This window comes from Corvus brachyrhynchos, unplaced genomic scaffold (assembly GCF_000691975.1).
Source record: "Corvus brachyrhynchos isolate BGI_N302 unplaced genomic scaffold, ASM69197v1 scaffold53, whole genome shotgun sequence".
NCBI lineage: Eukaryota > Metazoa > Chordata > Aves > Passeriformes > Corvidae > Corvus > Corvus brachyrhynchos.
This window is the reverse complement of record NW_008237681.1, coordinates 472777-493630: the sequence shown is the minus strand read 5'-3', so window position 1 is coordinate 493630 and position 20854 is coordinate 472777. Positions and strand designations below refer to the sequence as shown.

At 42.7% G+C, this 20854-nt stretch overlaps 1 protein-coding gene across 1 annotated transcript in view; it reads left to right on the top strand.

The window, feature by feature from the left end:
- Positions 1–19151, top strand: part of TGFBR2 (transforming growth factor beta receptor 2) — a 33090-nt gene extending 13939 nt beyond the window's left edge. The window contains exons 3-6 of the mRNA XM_017732081.1: positions 601–1400; positions 5614–5755; positions 13424–13551; positions 16759–19151. Of these exons, the coding sequence (XP_017587570.1) occupies positions 601–1400; positions 5614–5755; positions 13424–13551; positions 16759–16938 (1250 nt within the window). The 3' untranslated portion in view covers positions 16939–19151. The remainder of the gene's footprint in view (positions 1–600; positions 1401–5613; positions 5756–13423; positions 13552–16758) is intronic.
- Positions 19152–20854: the final 1703 nt, after the last annotated feature.

The window sequence follows — 20854 nt, the reverse complement described above, 5'->3', positions numbered from 1 at the left end:
TCTTTCACTTACATCAAAGCATGAGAATGAGTTTTGTTTTTCAGGTCTGTATGCAAGCATACATATTGTGCCTGAATATTTTCATACAGTGTGTGAACAGGCTTCCTGAAGATGGCTTTGCAGGGGTCCTACTAAAATATACTGGATCTGGAGTAATAACTGGGCGAGTGGGAGTTTACAGGATTCGTTGTCTATTTATTTATAGAAAAATTAATGTGTTCTAGTAATTAGTGGTTAAAGGAGCAGTTCTGCCAAGAATACATTGACAGAATAAATACAGGAGACTTTGGCTATTGTATTCAGGAAAGTGAAGGTTTCATCCATTATGTATTAAAAGCCTGAGAAAAGAACAAAGCTACTAAATTACATTAGGTTTTTGCTCGTTCAGTTCTGGCTTTTTATAAAATAAGCAGACAGGGAAGTCCTGGTAAGCAGAGGCCTACATACAAAACAACATTTTGAGGCAAGAAAGCAGTAACAATTTTTATTATTTGCTGTTTGTGGTGAAGATAATGTATTGCATTCTGCATAAAAATTATAACTCTGTACATATGAAACTATGATATGACTTCACGCATGCCTTCCTTCTGTTCTTTACAGATGACCCTCATAAGCCAGAGGAGAAAGATGAAATTTCCAAAGTCACAATCATAAGTCTTGTCCCATTACTGGTGATTTCTGTTGCTGTGATTGTTATCTTTTATGCCTACCGCACTCACAAGAAGAGGAAACTCAACAAGGCATGGGAGAAGAATGTTAAGCCCAAGAAGCATAAGGACTGCAGTGATGTCTGTGCTATTATGTTAGACGATGACCGCTCAGACATCAGCTCCACCTGTGCCAACAACATCAACCACAACACAGAGCTGCTGCCCATTGAGTTGGACATAGTTGTTGGCAAAGGAAGATTTGCTGAAGTGTATAAAGCCAAATTGAAGCAAAACACGTCAGAACAGTATGAAACTGTGGCAGTCAAGATTTTCCCCTATGAAGAATATGCTTCCTGGAAAACTGAGAAAGACATTTTTTCAGATGTAAACCTCAAGCACGAGAACATCCTCCAGTTCTTGACAGCAGAGGAGCGTAAGACAGATCTTGGTAAACAGTATTGGTTGATCACTGCCTTCCACGCTAAAGGAAACTTGCAGGAATATCTCACACGGCACATTATCAGCTGGGAGGACCTCTGGAAACTGGGTGGGTCCTTGGCCCGAGGGATTGCCCATCTGCACAGTGATCACACACCCTGTGGTCGTCCCAAAACACCTATTGTACACAGAGACCTAAAGAGTTCCAATATCCTGGTGAAAAATGATTTAACCTGCTGTCTCTGTGACTTTGGGTTATCCCTGAGGCTGGACCCTTCCCTGTCTGTGGATGACTTGGCTAACAGTGGGCAGGTAAGTTAGAAGATTGAAGGGGTGGGAGGGTAATGTACCAGTTGGTCTGCCAGTTCTGAAAAGATGAAAAAACTGAAAAGATGAAAAAACCTTAAAAGATAAAAAAAAATTAAGCTGCTGTGGCAGCTTTGACTTAAAATCATTAAAAATTAATGTGAATGTGTTTATAAACAAAGGGGCACTAAACACTAAAGCAACAATGGGAAAAGTGCAATGTAGGTTTTGTTATGATGGGAGAGCTGCATGTGTATATGATGCAGCCATCCTCTCACACTGAGCATGTATGAGCTTGTTAGCAGCTGTTCGTGGTGCTGCTGCAATGCACACACACACAAATACAATAAGGATCTGCTTCATGTTGTGAGGTTTTGACACAGTTTTCATGCCTGATGCCGTTACCCTTTTGTGTGACTAGACCCCATCCTGGTGTATCCCAGTATATGTGAAGTCAGTCTTGTGTCCTCAAAAGGTGTAAGCACATAACTGCTGATAGATAATAATTTTAAAATTCAAAAGAAGAATCCTCTTTAACATTATGGTAAATTCTCCACATGCAAGCAAATACAAGGATGTCAAATAGAAATAATTGCCCTGTTGTGTTTTTTCAACTAAGGAGCGTGGATAATACTCATTTACTTGACAGGGATGCCAGGGGGATGTATATGAATGCTTTTAAGACTACGTAGATCTCTAAATATTGTCTCTTCTAATGAAAACTCCCATAGTATAAATTCAGACCATTTGTTAATTTAATTAATTCCTAATAGTTTAATTATACATACATTTATATGTGTATTTTTATATTTATATTTTTATACATAGGTCACTCAATGCCTGTACATTTAAACTGACTTTTACCTCACATGGAACTAATATTTTAGCTTAGAACATTTTCAGGGACAGATCTTCAGTCTGTGGTGCTCTGTTGAGTTCACAGGAGCTTTACTGTTGTTTATCAAATGAAGATCTGCCTTTGAAAGTCTCATTATTGAAAAGCAACTGTCCTGATCTCATTTTTAGAAGATCTATTAACCAGAGCCAGGAGTGACTGCTAATCAGTTGAGCCATATTTAAAATGCTACAAATACCAGTCCGCTACATATCATTTCTCTCCAGCATGCCAGATCTTTTTAGAGTTCAGTGAAGTCACACCATATTGTCAGTCAGAAGACTGATCCCATTTGAAGCAAGGCAAGGACTCTGAAAGTCATCACCCACAGATATTTGGTTGAAGTTGCAAGCTGATTTCTCTGGCATTGCTCAGAGACACGTGGAAGTAGGAGGATAGTGTTGATACTGCCGCTTCCACAGTCCACACCAACACTGATGACAAAGTACAGGGCTGCCCAGAACAGGTTATGGCTTTGGAGTTGGTGTCCTTGGACACTGGTGTTGAAGCCCATTGTTTTATTTTGTTTAGCTTGAGTGAATCTGTTTGGGGGTGACCCAGCTGGTCATTCTTCTCTGTGACAAGGAGTATGAGTCAATTGATTTGACTCCACTTCAACCTCTGCCTTATTCTTTTTGGGCACACAAGAGCAACCCACTTAAATTCCCCAACATTCCAGCTTCAGTGCTGTAGCTTTTATTAAAGAGGTCTTGCTCCAGGATTTGCCTTATGCATAATTTCGAAAATTTACCCTTTGACTCAAACCCTTGCCACCAGGAGATTCAATTTTATAACATGTATAATGGAGCTGACCCAATTTTTAATTCAAGAAAACCTGGAACTTTCTATGAAATAAGTAAGAGTGTAAGTATTTAACTGTTTTTCTGGTCATCCTTAGACACTAATATTGAAGGCAAATTGTTGGCATTACAAAGCCATCTTCTTTCCAATCTACCCAACTACCTTCCATATCATGCAGATACAGCCATTATTGACTACAATGCCAGTGCCCTTAGGCAAAGGCCTTAGGCTGGAAACCACCTTTTTCCCCATTAGAACCTTTGCAGGCTTTTGGGTTTGGCCGTCTATGGTGGTTAATATTTGTAGACATTACTTAATGTGACCGTGTAAGTCTGGACCTTCTTCCCGCTGTGTTCAAAGGGCTGGTAGGTGCCTGCAAGGCCAGCAGTTCTGTACTTCAGCAGCATCAGCATCCTTGTAATAGATGGTTTCCCATATCAGGTAAAGAGAAATATCTACTGCCTCTCTGACTGATACACCTCAGGGCATGAAACATCTCTCAACAGCTTGAAAGAAATGTAAGATCTTCAGTAAAAAAAGATTCAAATGTCACAAAAAATGATAATGCAGTGCAGGAAGAGAGATGATCCCTCACTAGAAGTTGGAAAACCAAGAACTGAAAGCAGACAGGTATTTGCAAAGAAGAAGCATATCCAGACCCTAGAGAGGCAACCAGCTCCAAATTTCCAGAGGTTAGGTACCTAAAAATGCCTTTGAGACTCAGGAGTCACGTGTTTTCAAGATACAGAAAAAGTGTCTCTGACCGAACGACCTAATAATATAAATGCAGATAAAAGGACATAAGCAGACTGGAATCTGTGATAAATTCTAAGAAGGATGGATTTGATAGCATTCTTCAAATCAATTTTTCTCTGCATTTTTTTTCTGTGCATTTTAGTTATAGGGTATCATCCTCCATTGTCCTGCAAAACTGAAAAATAGTTTTCATTGCTGTGAAGGGAGTGTGAAATGCCAGACCAGAATTGGACTTTGTGGCAGTGTGAAGGAACTGTATTTAGGCATCATTAACTCTTGTTAAAATCAGCAAGGTTTGTGGGGGGTGGGCCATGTGCACTGGTAACCTTCTTAAGCTTTGGATGGGATCTGCTTGGGGAAGAAATCATGTGCTAGGGAGTTAATGGTAGCAACAACCTCTGCTTCAGAGTTTCCATATGTACGTCTCGTGTTGGGAAGGGAGTTGGTGCTTACCTCGGTGCTGCTGAGACAAGACTGTCCCAAGTACCTCTTCAGTGCATAGCTGCTATTTACATGCTTGGCCTTAAATTCATCAGTGTCAGTGTAGCAGGGAACTTAACTTTGAGACTGCTCACTCTGAACTTCTTCCTTTTCCGCTGTTTATAAAGGCTTTGATCCTACAACCGTTCGGATACTTTTGACACAGGTTTTCTGCTGTTGCAAGGTCCTATGACAAAGCTATGTTCCTGATCTTTCCTCCTTCTTATTATACTTTCCCCTTTTTGCCATTTGCCCTGAGCCTGAGGTGATAAGACATGTTTACAGAAACTTATAAAATGGGTGTCGTAGGGCTCTCTCAAGACTGTGCCTTTACTATGTGGCTGTCTGCAATTACAGACCCAGTAATTGAAATGTTCCTTCGAAGCCCTGCTTGCCTCTGGGCTCTGGAGTGATTGCTGTAGCGTAAACAGCTCGTTTAAGTCATGTGTCCTACTGCATCACCCACTTGTGTTTGTTCATCTCTGTGCTTAACTAGTCTCCAACTTGAAGCTGTCTTTGCCTGATGAAAGACTTCTGTTTGCAGTTTTTCAAGGGGGATACATTTTTTTACCTACCCTGTGAAGAGTTTGTTGTTTGAGAGCAACTGTTGAGTGATCCAAAAATTATTCTTAAATCCTTTCTTGTGATAAAACCAGGCTTTTAAACTTCACCTTCTGTAATGCAAAATCATAATCTAGATCTCAGCAAAGCTGCTAAAGTCATTGCTGAAAATGGCTCAGTATGAATAAAGTTTATGAGAATGTTCTTTCAAAGGGGCAGATTTTTGGTTTTGATTCAAATGTGTGGTTCTGCATTCAGTATTTGTGTGTTTGCTTTCTTCTCCCAGGCCTGCATTTACTCTCCTTTTAAGCCTACCATGAAAAGAAACAGCTAACACTGTAATACACTGTGCAAAATAATACAGTGTGGTTCTTGCTCATCTGAAAGACACTTGGTCAGCAGCAATTGCTTCAGGCCCAAAGGTCAGAGTTTATCTGCGAATAGCCAAAGAGTGAGAAAACTTGTCAGTGTCAAAATTATTTGCTTAAGGAACTAAAAAGGGCTATATTTTTTCCTCACCAAGAGAGGTGCAAGTAAGTTGGTAGTCAGGACAATGCCAGATTCCCCTGGCAGCAGAAAATATGGCCTGTGCCAAGTATAGCCTGAATTTTTGGATACATGTCAAATGGCACTGTTTCTGTGAAAGCTGAAGTTAAATCACAGCGGAATCCAAAACATGAATTGCAATTTCAACTCATGAGCTCTCCCCAATCTCTTCTCCTGTAGGTTGGCACAGCAAGATATATGGCCCCTGAGGTTTTGGAGTCCAGGATGAACTTGGAGAACATGGAGTCCTTCAAACAAACAGATGTGTACTCCATGGCTTTGGTCCTCTGGGAAATGACATCTCGCTGTAACGCTGTCGGAGGTAAGTGCCGTCTGTTTCCTTCTCTCTAAAAGTATTGAGACAGACGTGCTCTCGTGGTTGTCTGGGGAGAGGGTGATTCTTTTTAACTATCTCTATGTTTTCTAGTGTATCTGGATGCTGTAAATTAACAGTCCTTCAGTAGTATGAGATGCACATGTACATGAGCAGGCTTGAAAGCCAAGCAACTGAATGCATGAATAAATTGATCCTCAACTGGTGTAAGGATAAATTTACTGTTAGGTAGATCAGTTTTAAAGATTATTAAAGTCTAGTTTTCCTATGACATCTTGTGTAGCCATGGATTGACTCAGTCTGGTTGACCTCATACAAAATAATTGGAAACATAAGTAAATGGGAAACCCAAGAAGTGATAACTGCTTCCCATTTTCTTTCATGGAATGTTATTCCTCAGAGCTAATAAGGGCCAGTTAAGTGTCCCATTTACTAATTGATAATTTTAGTAAGAGGCATCATAGTCATATGGAAAGTTTCCTGTTTGCCCAAAATCACCAGCTGCTGCACATCATGCTTTGTGATTTTGCTAGAGATCACCCATATGAGAAATCAAGGGATGTTTGCTGTATAAAGTGTAGCAACAAAATAAAAATGATTGGAACTGACTATCAGAACAGCTCCAGGAAAAGCTGCTATGCTTGTTCATATTCAGAGTTTCTTCTGAAACAAAACTCTCCATTTCTGCTTTGCCTAGAGCTGACCCAGAGTTCCCAGTGTGCAACACTGGTATGTGCTAGAAACAGAAAAGTTGCTGTTGGGATATCTGCAATACATATTGCCATGTTTGAAGTTTTTCACCTTACTTCAGGAACTAAAGACAAAATTGCGTATAAAATTCTTCAGCCTCCTGGAATCGTCTAACAGTCATTCTAAAAAATATTGCTGCGTAGTTCAGGGCTCCCACGGGCAGTCAAAGGAGAGGGGCTGTAAAAGGTAACACTAATGTGCATATTACAGTAGATATGCAACTGTGATTTGATTTGTTATCCTTCTTCCAAAACCACAAAGGCTCCCTTTTCATCAGACTTGGCACAGTTCCACCTTGAAGGCTGCCGTAGATGCAGAGACAGGACAGTCTTGCAGGCTAGAGCACTGTGCTATGAGGAACATAGTGTACAGGAGGGAAACCAATGTCCCAGGGGAAGATGTGCATAGCTGCTCCTTGTTTCTCTACCAGCATCTGTGGGATACCACAAGTGAGGTCTCTGAAGCCACTCTGCACAGTGACTGTGTGGCTGCACCATGATGTGCATGTGCAGGAGGGAGGAATTGCCTCCATCCCAGTCTCCTGCTCTGTCTGACCAGCATTTGGTCTTGCTGGGTGGGCTGTATAATGGGCAACAAATTCACCCCTGTGTGCACCCTGCCAGGAAAGCTACAAAGCGAGTATGTGTGCCAAAAGTGCTAGCTTAAAAGCATGAAGAAACCACCTAAGTCTTTTCTAGTCAAACATTTAAGGGTAAAACATTTGATGCTTCAGGAACTGAACTTCAGTCTGACATATTCCAAGGCAAACCTATCCATATTTAAAGGCTTGTGGTCATGCCTGTTTCTAAGTGCATTGGCACAACCCCAGCCTTTCATTAGCACTTTTTGAATGTGGCAGAAGAGATTTAAAACCTGAGAAAAGAGAACTTTGCCCTGTCTCTTGATCTCTCTCTGTTTCTTGCATTTAGGAACTCACCTGATTCATATAAATATGAGCTGTTTTCTGTGGAGTCTTTGATGATGCCTGAGTCCCTTCCTGTTCATATTTGCTGAGTAGGGCAAAATGAAGATTGTAGCAAAAGCAAATCTTATTGCTGCTGTTCTCAGAAGGCAACTGCTAAAAGAGGATATAAAGGGAGTTTCATAAGGAAGGAAAATCACCAGCATGTTTAGCTGGAAGAGGTTGAACCATTATAACCTTGAGAAGAAGAGCTGAAGTCATTTCAGTAAAGGGAAATATTTCTCTGGCCCAGCATCCCCTTTCAAATGATGCTTAACCCCCACCTACATCCTGATTTTCCCTATTCATTTCATCCCTCAGTCATTCTCATCTCCAGAAACACATTTCTTGAATTTTGTTTCCCTACTTCAGTCGTCTTTCCTGAGGTGAGGTCCCCAGAAAAACCCCAGGAGCACTCAGGCAGATCCATAGGGGTTGGAACTTGCACTTAGCATCTCTGTGTAAAGATCCCAGGATGCAGATCCTGGATGCAGATCCCTTAACTTGTCACTGGTACTGCGCTACAACAGCATTGCACCATTACTCTTATTTCCTTCTTAGACTTTTCCCTGGTTCATGCAGTCTGGTTATCTTTGCAGCCAGCTGGTGAAATACCCTTACAGTGATTCATGACTACAGCTCCCCCTCTGCTTTCTTTCTCCATCTGTCACTTGTGAGACTCCCTTCTCTCCTCACAGCCTTCCTGAGGAGCTGCCTCTGCTCACGCAAACCCCTCTTTTACTCCTAGACTGTTTGGCAGTGAGAGAAATGTCTTTGCATGTAAGGCGGAGTAGGCTGACCTGATTGCAGACAGCCTTTTCAAAGGAGCCTGGAAGATCCAGGCTCTGTCTTTGCAGGGCAGGCTTGGCTGAGGTGTCAGCTCGGGGCAGTTTTGAGGGCAAGAATGGGAGTCTAAGCCGAGGCAACAGCATTAACAACTTTATTTAGGGAGGGAGGCATGTGAGGAATGGGGGCTAATTGCCATTCAGCCACATGGAGGTACAGGGACTGATTTCTTTTTCAAAGGGAGCTCTCGGGATTCATTTGTCAGCATGCAGGTGTTCAGTGAGTGTGGGAGGTGATGCAGGCAGGTCCTTTCACTACAGCAGCTTTGTGAAACACAGCCTCCACGCTATGCCAGGCCTCTTCAGTCAGCAGACATTTAAACAAAAATACCCAGCAGCACAATCCGTACTGTGAAGCTGCTGTAGTAAATAAGCAGGTGGGGATCGGCTTTTGAGAAAGGCCATGCTGTTCGTTGTTACTTTGTTGTGCTAAATATGGAGCAGCAGAAATGGGGCACGAGGGAAAGGGAGACAGAGGCAAAGATCGAGGTTGACTGATTTTTCACCAGAGTATAATTTAAGAGGCATATTTAGAAACTCAGCAATACTACTTTGGGGAGAACTTCAACTGTACCACACTGCTGTTAACTTGGTATTTCATTCAGCACAACAGCTGTGCACCAGATGCTGCACGTTGCAAGAAATACAATTTTCATCTCAACCACTTGCTTTCAGAGTGACACAGCTTTGGTGACTGAGACAAGTGTAATTTCTCTGACAGCCTCCTAGAAAGAAAAGAAAACCATCTGGTTTGTATTGCAACTGGTGTGGGTGAGGGACTGTTGGGGGTGGCAGAGGAGAAGGAGAGGAAAGCGAACTTCTGGATACATGGGTTTGGTGAAGAGGGAGAAGAGAAACCCCTCAGAAAATGGCGATGTTGCTCAAGCAGTGGTGTGGTGACTGGCTTTGGTATAGTAGTAACAGGGCTTTGTTTAAAATGGCAGCCTTGCTTTACTGGAGCTGTGTTTCATGTGAATAAAATCAGGATTAATCTTATGCTTACTTGGAAAGACTCAGCCAAGAGCCGCAGTTTGGCAGCTAAACATTTGTGCATCCGGTACCTCATGAAATGCTCAGCTTTCATCACACTGACGTGGAGCGGTGACGTTTCTGGCAGTAGGGAGCAATTAGATGGCCTGTACAGCGGGGCTGTGCCTGTGCACTGGGCCCTGAGGTGGCTCCAGCTGGGGCCTGATTTAAATTTCTCCTTTTGTGGAGCAGAGACCAGTTAGGGCATGTCTGCAGCTGGCTTGTAGTGGCATACAGCCCTGGCTGGTAGATGATCCACACAGTGCAGCATCACCCCATGACAGGCACCCATGTCCTAGAAATTCTCCAAGTGTCACCACAGTGCTAGATGTAAGGTAGCATGTCCTTCAACAAGCCATGTGGCAGTGGATAAGGTCACTGCACCACGCCCCATGTCAAGCACTGATGTGCTCTGTGTTTGCTACTTTCCTACCTCAGGATTCAGTGTACATTGACTGAGCATCCCCTAAGCCTACACTGATGGCAGGGCTCGTGCACTCCCAAACCTATGGAAGAGTGACTGTGTCTTTGATCATCAGATGTGAAGTCACTTAAGAGATATCTGTGCTCAGTGAGTTCACCCATCCCAGTGCACCCTTCCCCTTAGCAGGGAAACCTAGGGAAATTTATGAAGTAAGCATTTGACAGCTCCTTAAACTTGGCCGTGAAATAGCTTTTGGGCCTCTGCTTTGGGCCTTATTTTCCCTTTGTGCAACAGCGCAAGCTGGCAGATTCACTCCCCAAGTTCCCCTAGCATGAAGAAAGACACTATCTGAAGGACACTACTGTGTTTGCATGAGTTGTCACAGTAGCTCCGCTATCAACTGATTTATCCCTTCTGCCCCCTCATAAGCTCTAAATAAAGGGGCATTTCAAAGGGACCTAGAAGTTCCCAAACACAAGCTCACTGCTGTGGACTGTGCCTCACAGTTGATTTCTGCTGGCCTTTCACCTCACTCCTGCTTTGATTCTGCAAATAGGTCTTCATCATCCAGCATGAGAAGCTGTCCCACAGAAATCAGTAAGACAGATCACGAGGGAGTGTCAACAGGGTTTGTGTGTATGCTCTTCTGACCCAAAGAAAATTTCACTGCAAAAAGCTTAGAGTAGAAAAAGACCACAAGTGAGCCAAATTTTCCAAGCTTTCATCACATGCAACAAATAGATTTTCAGTAATGTCTCTGTTTGGGGCTTAAAATCCAATCCCAGCCTTTCTGAGAGTTATGGCTAGGCCAATGTCAAAAGAAACTAGAGGTACAGCAGTTAGTAGTGCAAGTCTCAACCATGAAGATTAAATGCTGGAGGTTAAAGTTGAAGGAAGTCTGCCATTATTGAATGCTAAAGGTTCTGTAGTTCATGGTTCCTGATGTATTTATGGTACTTCATCCAGTTGTCATATTTAGTGGCCAACCGGCCTAAAATCGATCAGAAGAAACATATAAGACATGAGAAATAGAATCAGCATCTGGATACAGCCATGCACAGGCAGCTAGGCACAAACATCTTAACCTACCTCAAACTGACATCTATTACATCTACTATAGCAGGTAAACATGATCCATGAATAACACCAGCTCTTACTGCAAAATGTGTCTGACAGTTGAGATTCCACAGCATTAGGATGACTTACTGCATGAGGATTTAGTGGGCTTTTTTTTTCTTTCCAAGGGTTTACATGATAATATATAGCAAGAAGATGCCACATGCTTTTCAAACTGAGGGAAGGCATGACTGTATTAGTAGAAAGTCATTACAGTGACTTGGCATCTGGCCTCAATTTCTCTTTCTTTACCATAAACAAAAACAAAGCAGCAACAAAAAATCCAAATGTGAAAAACCTATCCAATCTTTATCTTTGGAAGAGGAATGCTCATAACTTATAAACAATTTCTCAAACAGGGAAAATGTATTATGAATCTATCAGGTCCCAGGAAAGGCTTTCCTTTCTCCTGCTTGAACCACCTCATGAACCTGAGCAACCTTCAGATTAAATCAGTGAGAGGGAACAAGTCGGTACCACAGCACCAACTTTCCTCTGTTGGTCATTCAGACTCCTCCGACTCCTCGCACTGCAAGATCTCAGAGCCTTGGCTGGTGTCCATGACCACTACCACAACTAAACCATGACTGGTGGAGATGGTGCAGGAAATGGCCATCTAGGTCACGCGATTTAAATTTTCCCAGCGAACTTTAATATTTTTGTTAGCTTTGAACATACAGGTATGTGCAATATAATCACTGTGCATCCGCTGCATGGTAACGCAGGTCTGACTAGCAAGATGGCAACTTCCCAATTCATTTCTAGGGCTGAAGTCTTGTAAATTTACTTTGGCTGAGTAATCTCCGACTCAGATTAATGTGGGTGAAACTGGTATGCCTTCTTGTACGGGAAAGAAGGCGAAGCAGTCTTTGGCACTTGGGTTTTAAAATATAGGAGTTCTGTTTCTGGACTATAGCCATTCTCCAGAGCATTGTGTGGACAGTGGCCAGCACCAGATGGCTAGGGAGAAGGAAGGAGAGCTCTGTAGGAGGCGTCTATGGGGTGATCCGCTGCACTGCACACAGTTGTTTGCAGCTGAATGTCTGAACGCTGAACATTTGAAGCACAAGGTTTAATATCCCTTCCAAAATGTTTGTTATTGTAACTTGGCCATTCTTTTTAAGCATTAGCCTTATAAAGTCTTTGTCTCATGGCCATCACATACAGGTGAGATCTACAGCTTGACTTCAAGGAGAAAATCCAAAGTTAGTTGTCTTCAGTACTGCCTTGTTTTTATTGTGAGACATGACGGATCTGACGTGTGTTATCTTGATCATTAGTTATTTTCAGTAGCATATCATATGACTCCATCCTTACCTTGCTCTCCAAAGTAAACAAAGCCAAGTTTTAGAGGTTCTTCCCATTTCTTCTGGGCCTTTAATCCTTACCACCTTTCTTGGAGCTTTTTACACCTTGAGAGGAGTGAGCAACTGAGTGCAGCTGAACTTTGGTTGTAACATTAGGCAACAGTGGTTTGTCTCTCCACTCCTTTGTCTCTCTTCACACATCGTCTGGGCACTCGCATGCATTCTCCAGACTGCTTTGTAGATTACACTTCAGTTTTTCTTGCCCTCAATTAATTCCTAGAAAGAAATAAGAGGCAGAAGAACAGGCCAACTTCATAAATCTTTATCTGATACCAGCAAGTCATTAGGCCGGTGAGTAAAGGCTCCATCTGTTCCCAAAGAAACCACAGCATTTTCTACACTGTGTCAGCATCTACTATAATATTTCCGCTCTCAGAGATTTCTTGAGTTTTCTCCAAAGGTCCCATATGTCTGCCTCTTCCTTTCTCTCTCTAAAGAAAAGCAAATAAAATATGCAGCATGCGAACAAAAACTAGAGTGGCGGCGGTCCCTTCAGAAAGCTGTGCCCCTGTATAATAGGCCAAAACTGATCCGTTTTGGGAAGGAAGTCTAAAATAAGAGCAGACTACTACTTTCTAGAAAAGAATGCAGCTTAGGAGTGAGTAAACAAGGGCAGTATGGCAGCTTCCAGCATTGCTCCTTAACTGTATCTTTGTCCTTTTCAAGCAACTGTTTCATCCTAGCAATCTGTACGTTCACATCTCATGACCTAGATAGATTTCAGTTTATATTTCACCTAGCAAGTGTGTGTGGACTCCAGGAGAGCTAAGGGTGACTAGCTCTTCAAAAGCTTGGCTCAGGCAAAACTCACCTTAAAGCTCCTGTGTTCTTTACCTCAGCAGAGATTGAAAGGCTCACAAACCATTATAGATTACTCTGCTTCTTGGACTGTTGCTAATATTATTATGTACTGAAGGGTTTAAATGAGAATTTTTTTGTTGGCTAGGAAACAAAAGGGGAGGGAGGGAGTGTGTGGGAGAAACACATTTGAAACATTTTTGAAAATGCCAACTGGCTTTGCTTTGTTTGGAGCTGGTCAAGCAGAACAGTGGCAGTGAGCAGCTAATCAGTAGCTCTTGCTCCTCAGAGAACAGCCAGCTCCCTTCACTCTTGGCGCCAGCACAGCCCAGCTAAATACCCTGTGTTTGCTTCTTCTCTTGTCAGAAGTGAAAGAGTACGAGCCCCCATTTGGCTCCAAAGTGCGAGAGCACCCTTGTGTGGAAAGCATGAAGGACAATGTCCTAAGAGACAGAGGGCGACCCGAGATCCCCAGCTCCTGGCTTAACCATCAGGTAAGAGCACCAGCTGTGAGCGGTGGGAGCTGCGCTGTAGATTTAGCTGCTGCCTGAAGCCTGAGCCTTAACTCAGTGCCCTGCCCAACAGGCTGGACCTCTCTTTGCGCAGAGTAGAGCTCTGTCACACACTGACACTGGTGCTGATGTGGTTCAGACGCCACAGTTCTCTGTACCGTGCCTGCCCCAAAGCCCTGCGTTTCCTGCTGCACACCAGTGTAATCTAAAAGCAATTAAAACAGAAACACTGGAAACCTGAGATCCAACAATCATCCAGAGAGCCACAGAATAATTAGGCCCTTAAAGCACACTTTGTGTAGGTTCTGAAGGGGCAAAGACAACAACTTCTCATGTGGGCCTCTGTTGCAGCCAGAATGGGAGCTTCAGACAAAATTTATTAGAGAAGCCCTCCTGTTGAGTCATGAGGTACAGAAAGGATCTCCTTGCTTTCTAAACACCTTCTCAGAGAGGAGTCTAGGTGTGGCTGGATCCGGTCTTAGCCCCAGATTTTGTCAACAGTTTACGTTTTAACGATTATATAGGCGCAATTGAACCATTATACAACTTTGTCTCAAACGATTAAGGATGGCAAACCAGATATATTTATATAAATATAAATATAAATATAATTTATTTACTATGATAATGACTAGACAAAAATATCTTAATCAGAATTATGTACTACACGGTATAGGAGCTGTCAGTCAGATGTCTCCAGGCCAGCTCTGTTAGCTCAGCAGCTTTAGATAAGTTATTAGTAGTATCACTCGTTCTATTGTCAGGCAGTTTACCAGGTCTACCACATCTTCACCTCACCATCAAGATGTTTGAGTCAGTCTGATTTCAGCATTATTTAACACCTAAAGCAGCATGACCCCCTTCTCCATTCACCATTGGTAGCTTTGCAAATCGGGCACTGTTCAACTTGTTTTACCCCATTTCCAGGGAGACCATCCTGCTACAGAGGTTCTTAAGCAGAGAAAGCAAATCTCATACTTTGTCATGGAGACCAGTCATAGTTGTATCCTAGCTGTTGACAGGTTTAAGGAAATATGAAATTAGTCTTCAGCAAGCCAGTCTGGTTTTATTCAGGTTGTGCATTAGCAGTCCATTTCCCCTGCATATCACAAAGCACTTTGTCAGCTTCCTCCATTCACGAGCACTACGGTTGCACTTCCTAGGCAATAGTAGATTTTTTTAGTACATGAAACTGAATGAAAACAAGCCAAAGGCATGCATCTCTTCACCTTTGCTCTCACTAGTTCTATCAGTAGAGATAAAATGTGACTCATATCAGAGAAGTAAGGTTTGGTCATTCCACTTCTCAATGAAATATGCTGAGTGGTCTTTAGCGACAAAAGGAAACTATCACAACCATTTATAAAAGCCCACACAACCAAGAATATCATCTACTGTTTCCATCAGGAGCAATGTAACACTCCCTTTTTCATTCAATTTGGGAAGTTAAAATCAGTCTGACATCTACTTAAAAAAGACCAAGTGACTGGCCAAAATCAATCATCTTTCCAACCGAGAACACCTGCCACCTGATGACTATGGCAGAGTGCAGCTCCTTCCTGGACTGCAGGGACTTGCTCCTTATGTACTCAGCTGTGAAGAGTAGGGTTATTGAGAAGGGGCTTTTAACAAGGGAAGAATGCTGAATTTTGAGGGACACCTGGGTATCTGATACTAGCAGCACTAAAAGCCCTTGACAGCAAGGCTGAGTGTGTGGAGAGCTGCAGCTTGAGGTACTGGGGTAAGAGCTGTGGGATACACTGTGGATTTCGTCACCTCTGGTAATGATCTGGCAAGTAAAATTATCATGGATTTGGACCTAGGTGTCCTGCATTTGATTTCAGAGATTTCTTCCATATGTAAAACCCACATCTCAATCTGCCCCCAGCACAGGGCACCCCACCAACCAGGAGGGCCATGCACTTGTGCTTGTGTGTCACCAGAATGGGTACAGCTGGCTCCAACAGGGTTCAGCTAGGAGTCTAAGGAAGGAAATGGATGCTTGATAACACACTCAGATAACATTTAATGAAGGTGGATTTAATTCCCTTCGCCTGAATCCCTTCAGTGTTTCACATTGTGCTATCTAAAATGCAGTGATGCATCAGTTTCCGCAGGGCTGTGACAGTTTGCAGCAGCTGAGGATCTGCTTTGAACTCCATAAAAGTTGTTCTTACTGTAATGGCTCTTCCATATTCATTTCCTTCCTCTGCAGTCGTGTTTTTGTAATGAACTCATTATTCATCGTGATAAAATTCTGGAATGGATTTACATATTACAATTACCCCCACACCCCCCCTTAATGAAATTTGTTGCACTATTGATTTCAAGTTAATGTTTAATATTTAATTTAATTTACTGCTTGTAATTTCAATGCCAGCAGAAAACTAATGTTATTTTTATACAGACAGTAACACTCTGCTATTAGCACTGACATCAGTCAACATCACCAATTAGGTAAATTATACAATTAATGCAGTGTTGTGAAATGTTATTTTTCAAATAAGTTTAAGATAAATCCTACTTAATGGGCTTTTAGTGTCATAAAGCAAAACACAGTTTCCTGGAAAACACCTCATGTTTATAAAATGCATTACAGAGATGCAACTGGGTTTTTGCTCCTGTAAACATTTGCATCAGAATTGAAATGAAGGTTAAACAGTTCCAACTGTGAGTGATGTGTTTAAGTGTTTGTGGGATTGTGGCCCATATTTGCACATAGATTTAGGTAGTCCACAAGGAATTCATAAAGAGCTGATGTACAGCCCAGTGTTGCTGGCAATCAGAATTTTGTTTGAAAAACTCGAACAGAATTCAGGCACGCAAAGGCATGGGTTGAGCAAGAAGTCATGTTGTCCTAGAATTCTTATCATATTTAATAAACAAAAAAACCCTGCCTGATTCTATAGCACTAGTCCAAAGCACCGTTGTTCTTGTTATAAGGTATCAGAACACATGCCCAGAAATGACGGTACCAACTAAAGTGATGAAAATATTGTAGTAGGGTTTCTTTAAAAAAAACCAAAAAGCTATCAATGCCCCCATGGCAGAAGCAGCAGATCCCATAAAGAACCTCCGGGACACAAGTGAAATAACCCCCAAACTTCTGAGGGCACTAAAGCAGCTCTCAGAGAGCAGCTCTGTCGGTGGCTGGGCCGCTCACGGCTGCTCTCGCTGTGCTCCCTGCAGGGCATCCAGATGGTGTGTGAAACCCTTATCGAGTGCTGGGACCACGACCCCGAGGCCCGGCTGACGGCGCAGTGCGTGGCCGAGCGCTTCAGCGAGCTCAAGCACCACGACAGGCTCTCAGGAAGGAGCTGCTCAGAGGAGAAGATTCCCGAGGACGGTTCCGTGACCACTGCGAAGTAGCGTGTGCCCGAGAGCTCCGGAACGGAGGGAAGTCGCTCCTAGAAGTGTTCACCTTGGCAAAGGAAGAAGTCTTGATCAGTGCCTTGACTTGCTTCCTGGAGGACTGAGGCTGTCACTACTCCCTTTAGGTTCCAGCTCTGGACAGGGAGATGTATCCGGGGAAATAAAAGCTGGGGGAGTAGCCGTCATACCCTAGCACTGGCAGCCGGCACTATGTCGTAGGAGGAGCTATGTATGGTAGCACTTCCTCAGGAAATGAGATTTGAAAATAGCCAATAACATTATGCACTTTATTAATGCCTGTATATAACTATGAAATTGCTATTTTTATATATATATATATATATATATATATACACATATATATCTATAAAATGTGTGTGTATGTATATATATATATCTATCTATATATCTATAAACAGCTATGTCCTGGGGGGAAAAAAGTTGTTAAAAAAAATTGCTTCCAGGAAATGACCAGTGCGTTAGAAATCCCACTCCTTAGGGAAGGAGCCTGGGGAGACTGGTATAGCACCACACCAGCAATTGTGCACTAAGCATTCTGCCAAAAAATAGAAATAAAATGCAATAAGAAGATGACTTTCAAACCACATGCTGTGACCACCTGGCTGTGGTCCTGCTGTTCATAGTTGCAGGAGCAGGCTCACAGCAGACAGGCCAATTTGACTTTGCAGTTGTACTTACATGGTCCTGTCTGCAGCACATTGTGGAAGGTTCAGGAATGTCTTTTCCCTCTCATCTTAACTCAAGTCCTCAAAGTGTCCCAGAGCAGGCATGTGAGGAGTTTTGGTCCTTCTCACATGTGTGTTTTGTTATAGAGTTCATTAATGTTGTATGTTTATTGCTTTGAATTCGTGCTGCTTGTAAGCAGGTTGCAAAATACCAGCAGGATGAGTTTTCCCTTCCTCCCATTCCCACCCCCAAACCATACAGAACAGGACAGGGCCAGCAACAATCCAAGCAGATGTTTTATATTTGCTGTGCATTCTGAGTGCAGGCAATACTATTTTTTTTCCCTTTCTTTTACCTTGATTGTGTTGCTGTAAGAACAAACTTTTTTTTTCCCCTGTATGTGTGTCTGATTGCTGGACAAACCACAGTCTGACTCTGTTCTGTGCTTTCCAAAGTAAGAGACAGCAACTGGTGCCTTTATTTTTGCAAAAAGACCTTGGAGGTGACAGAAAGCTTCATAGCAATAGGTTAATGGCATATCCTGCCCTCAGCATTGCCTGCATTTAGGGCTGCCTCAGCAAGTCAGCAATCCACAGAATAAAAAAAAAAAAAAAACAAAAACAAAGAGTTTTTCAAGAGGATCCCTTATTGCTTACATTCTTTCAGTTCCCCAAAATGCTTAAGACAGTTGACATCACATTGGGCCTATATACATGACAGCAATGTGTTTAATAAGTGCTAAAAATTTTGTCTTCAGGTGTTTTACAGTGATTTATCCACTTCTCTCTTCCTCATAGCATGTCAGCAGGCCTTGCAAGTTAGAAATTCAACCAGCAGAAACCAATCCTGGACAGATATATCTGGTGTGATTTATTAAACACCTTTGACAGATAAATATCAATATTCCTCTCAAAGATGTTGCCATGCAAGTCAATAGGAATCATGCTTATTCAAATAGGAGTTAAGATTTATGATGATTTATGATGGCAAATACTTTATTTGAAATGGGTTTGTAAGTGCTTTTTTTTTTTTTTTTTTTTTTTTTTGCATTTTAACCAAACTGCTCAGAAATATTTAAACAGAGTGGGGCAAAATCTCCACAACTTCAGTGGAGGTCAGAGGATACTATGGCAATTTTGTAGGGATGCAATGTTGTAAACTCATAGGGCCATAGGCAGAGGTAGGAGGTGTGGGTGGGGAGTGCATCCAGGCAGGTGGAAGGTCACGGCCCATTTCTCTTCCTCCATCCACACAGAAGGTCAGGGAATGGTGATGAATAGTTCCTGACAGTACTGACGTTTTTATGGGGTTTTTTAACACTACATGTAAAGGAAAATTTTTATTCTTTTAAGGAATACTTCACCTGTACATCATGTATGAAATAGGAATGTGAGCAATATATACTCTTGTATATCAAAAGTTTCAAACACTTAACTTGCTTTGTAAACTGTTTTGAGGGGGTTTTTGTCTTGTTTTGTATAAATCAAATGTTTATTGGAGCAAATAAAATAACACCAACTCAATTTAGTCTCTCGTCTCTGGAGCATCCAGGATAGGGAGAGGGCTCTTCCTAAAATGAACCCTATCCTAAAATGATTCAAGTCCGTTCCTTCCCACCAGGGTCCTGAATGTCATGCTCAGTGTGTCCAATGTGCATGTGTCCTGCTTTGCTAATGACTCCTTCCCCCAGTCTCTGCCCTGCCCTTCAGCAGAGCAGCACTAGCAGATAGCCAAACTTGCTGGCCCCTTAGCTCCTGCACTGTTACACCTTCACTAGTCTCAAAGGAAGGGATGGAGAAAGGGTTTACAGCTGATGCTTTCCTGCTTTTGGTTTGCTCAGGTCTCAATGTGGATGTGACTCTTACAGAAATGGTTTAGTCACGGACTTGGCAGTTTTGGGTTAGCTGTTGGACTCCATGATCTTAAACTTCTTTCCAACCTAATGGATTCTATGGTTCTATGATAAGGCCGTAGTTAGACCCCAGTCATTTTGGTGCTGTTATTTAAGTGAACCAGAAGGCAACCCACTAGATCTGTGTCACTGAGAAGTGCATGATTAATGTGCTTGTGCCTTACAGTTACTGCTCTCTACCTTTTTAAGCTGATACCCCTCCCGTGGAAGACAAGCAGAACAGAGGCACCAAATAAACAAAGAGGAAGATACTTCCCTCTGCCCTCTTTGAGTTGCCTTGAATGTCACTTGGGTTGAATCTAAGCCTTTGCACAGGGTGCAGTCCACCAGTGCCTGATATTGGCATCTGAGATGCTCCAGACATCACCATTTTTTCAATGACTGAATTTTCGTGCCAAAACCTCCACTGGCCCTCATACTTGGCTGCACTGAATATCTCCTTTTGAACCTTCAAGTGTGGATACCTCAAAGAAGCACCCACATGTCCTCATTCATAAGTCAATGGCAGGGGCATCCGGGTCCATTGCTGTGCTTGCTCATCGTCTGGTCCGGGGTCAAGTTCAAAAGAGGCACCTTAAATCAGGTTGCTCAAGGCCTCGTGGAATTTTGAGCATGTCAAGGATTTCACAGCATGTCAGAGATTTCAGTCTCTCTGGCACCCAGTGCTCTGAACAGAGCAACACACACAGCCAATGTCAGGTGTGCAAAGCACAGTGGCCACATCTAGTCTACAATCAGCAAAATGAGGGCTTTGGGAAGGAGGCCCTACCTAGGTGCCCCTCAAGCAGACAGCCACAGGTGACCAGCTCTTCCTTCAAGCCAGCTACCCTCTGCCAAGTATAGAACAGCTCTCAGCTTCCCAACAGGCATGCAAAGGCTCACTGCCCACATCCTTGTGGCTGGCCCCAGCATGTGCCAGTGCACTGGTGGCAGTGGCCACCCCTCAGCAGTCCCCACCACTGGCCACGTATTGGCAAAGATCTTCAGGCCCCGACATCCTGTTTATGCTGGCTCAAATCTGAGTCCTTTTGGCGTAACATAGCAAGCGTTGCAAATGCATTTTTAAAATGTAGCAGGCAAATTCCACAGATCTTTCAGTCTTGAAGTACACTATAACCTTGAAATAAAATACCCTGTATACTTTTAATAACTTTTTTTCAGTTAAGGCTTTTGCCCACCTTTCTCATCCTAAATATCGTATTCTACATCCTACTGTGAGCAGCTCTTCATTAGTGTGTCGGTCAGGATTTTATCACCAGGGTACACAGCAAGGAGGCTCCAGCTGTGCAGTGCAGAAGGCAGCCCTTGGGTTTA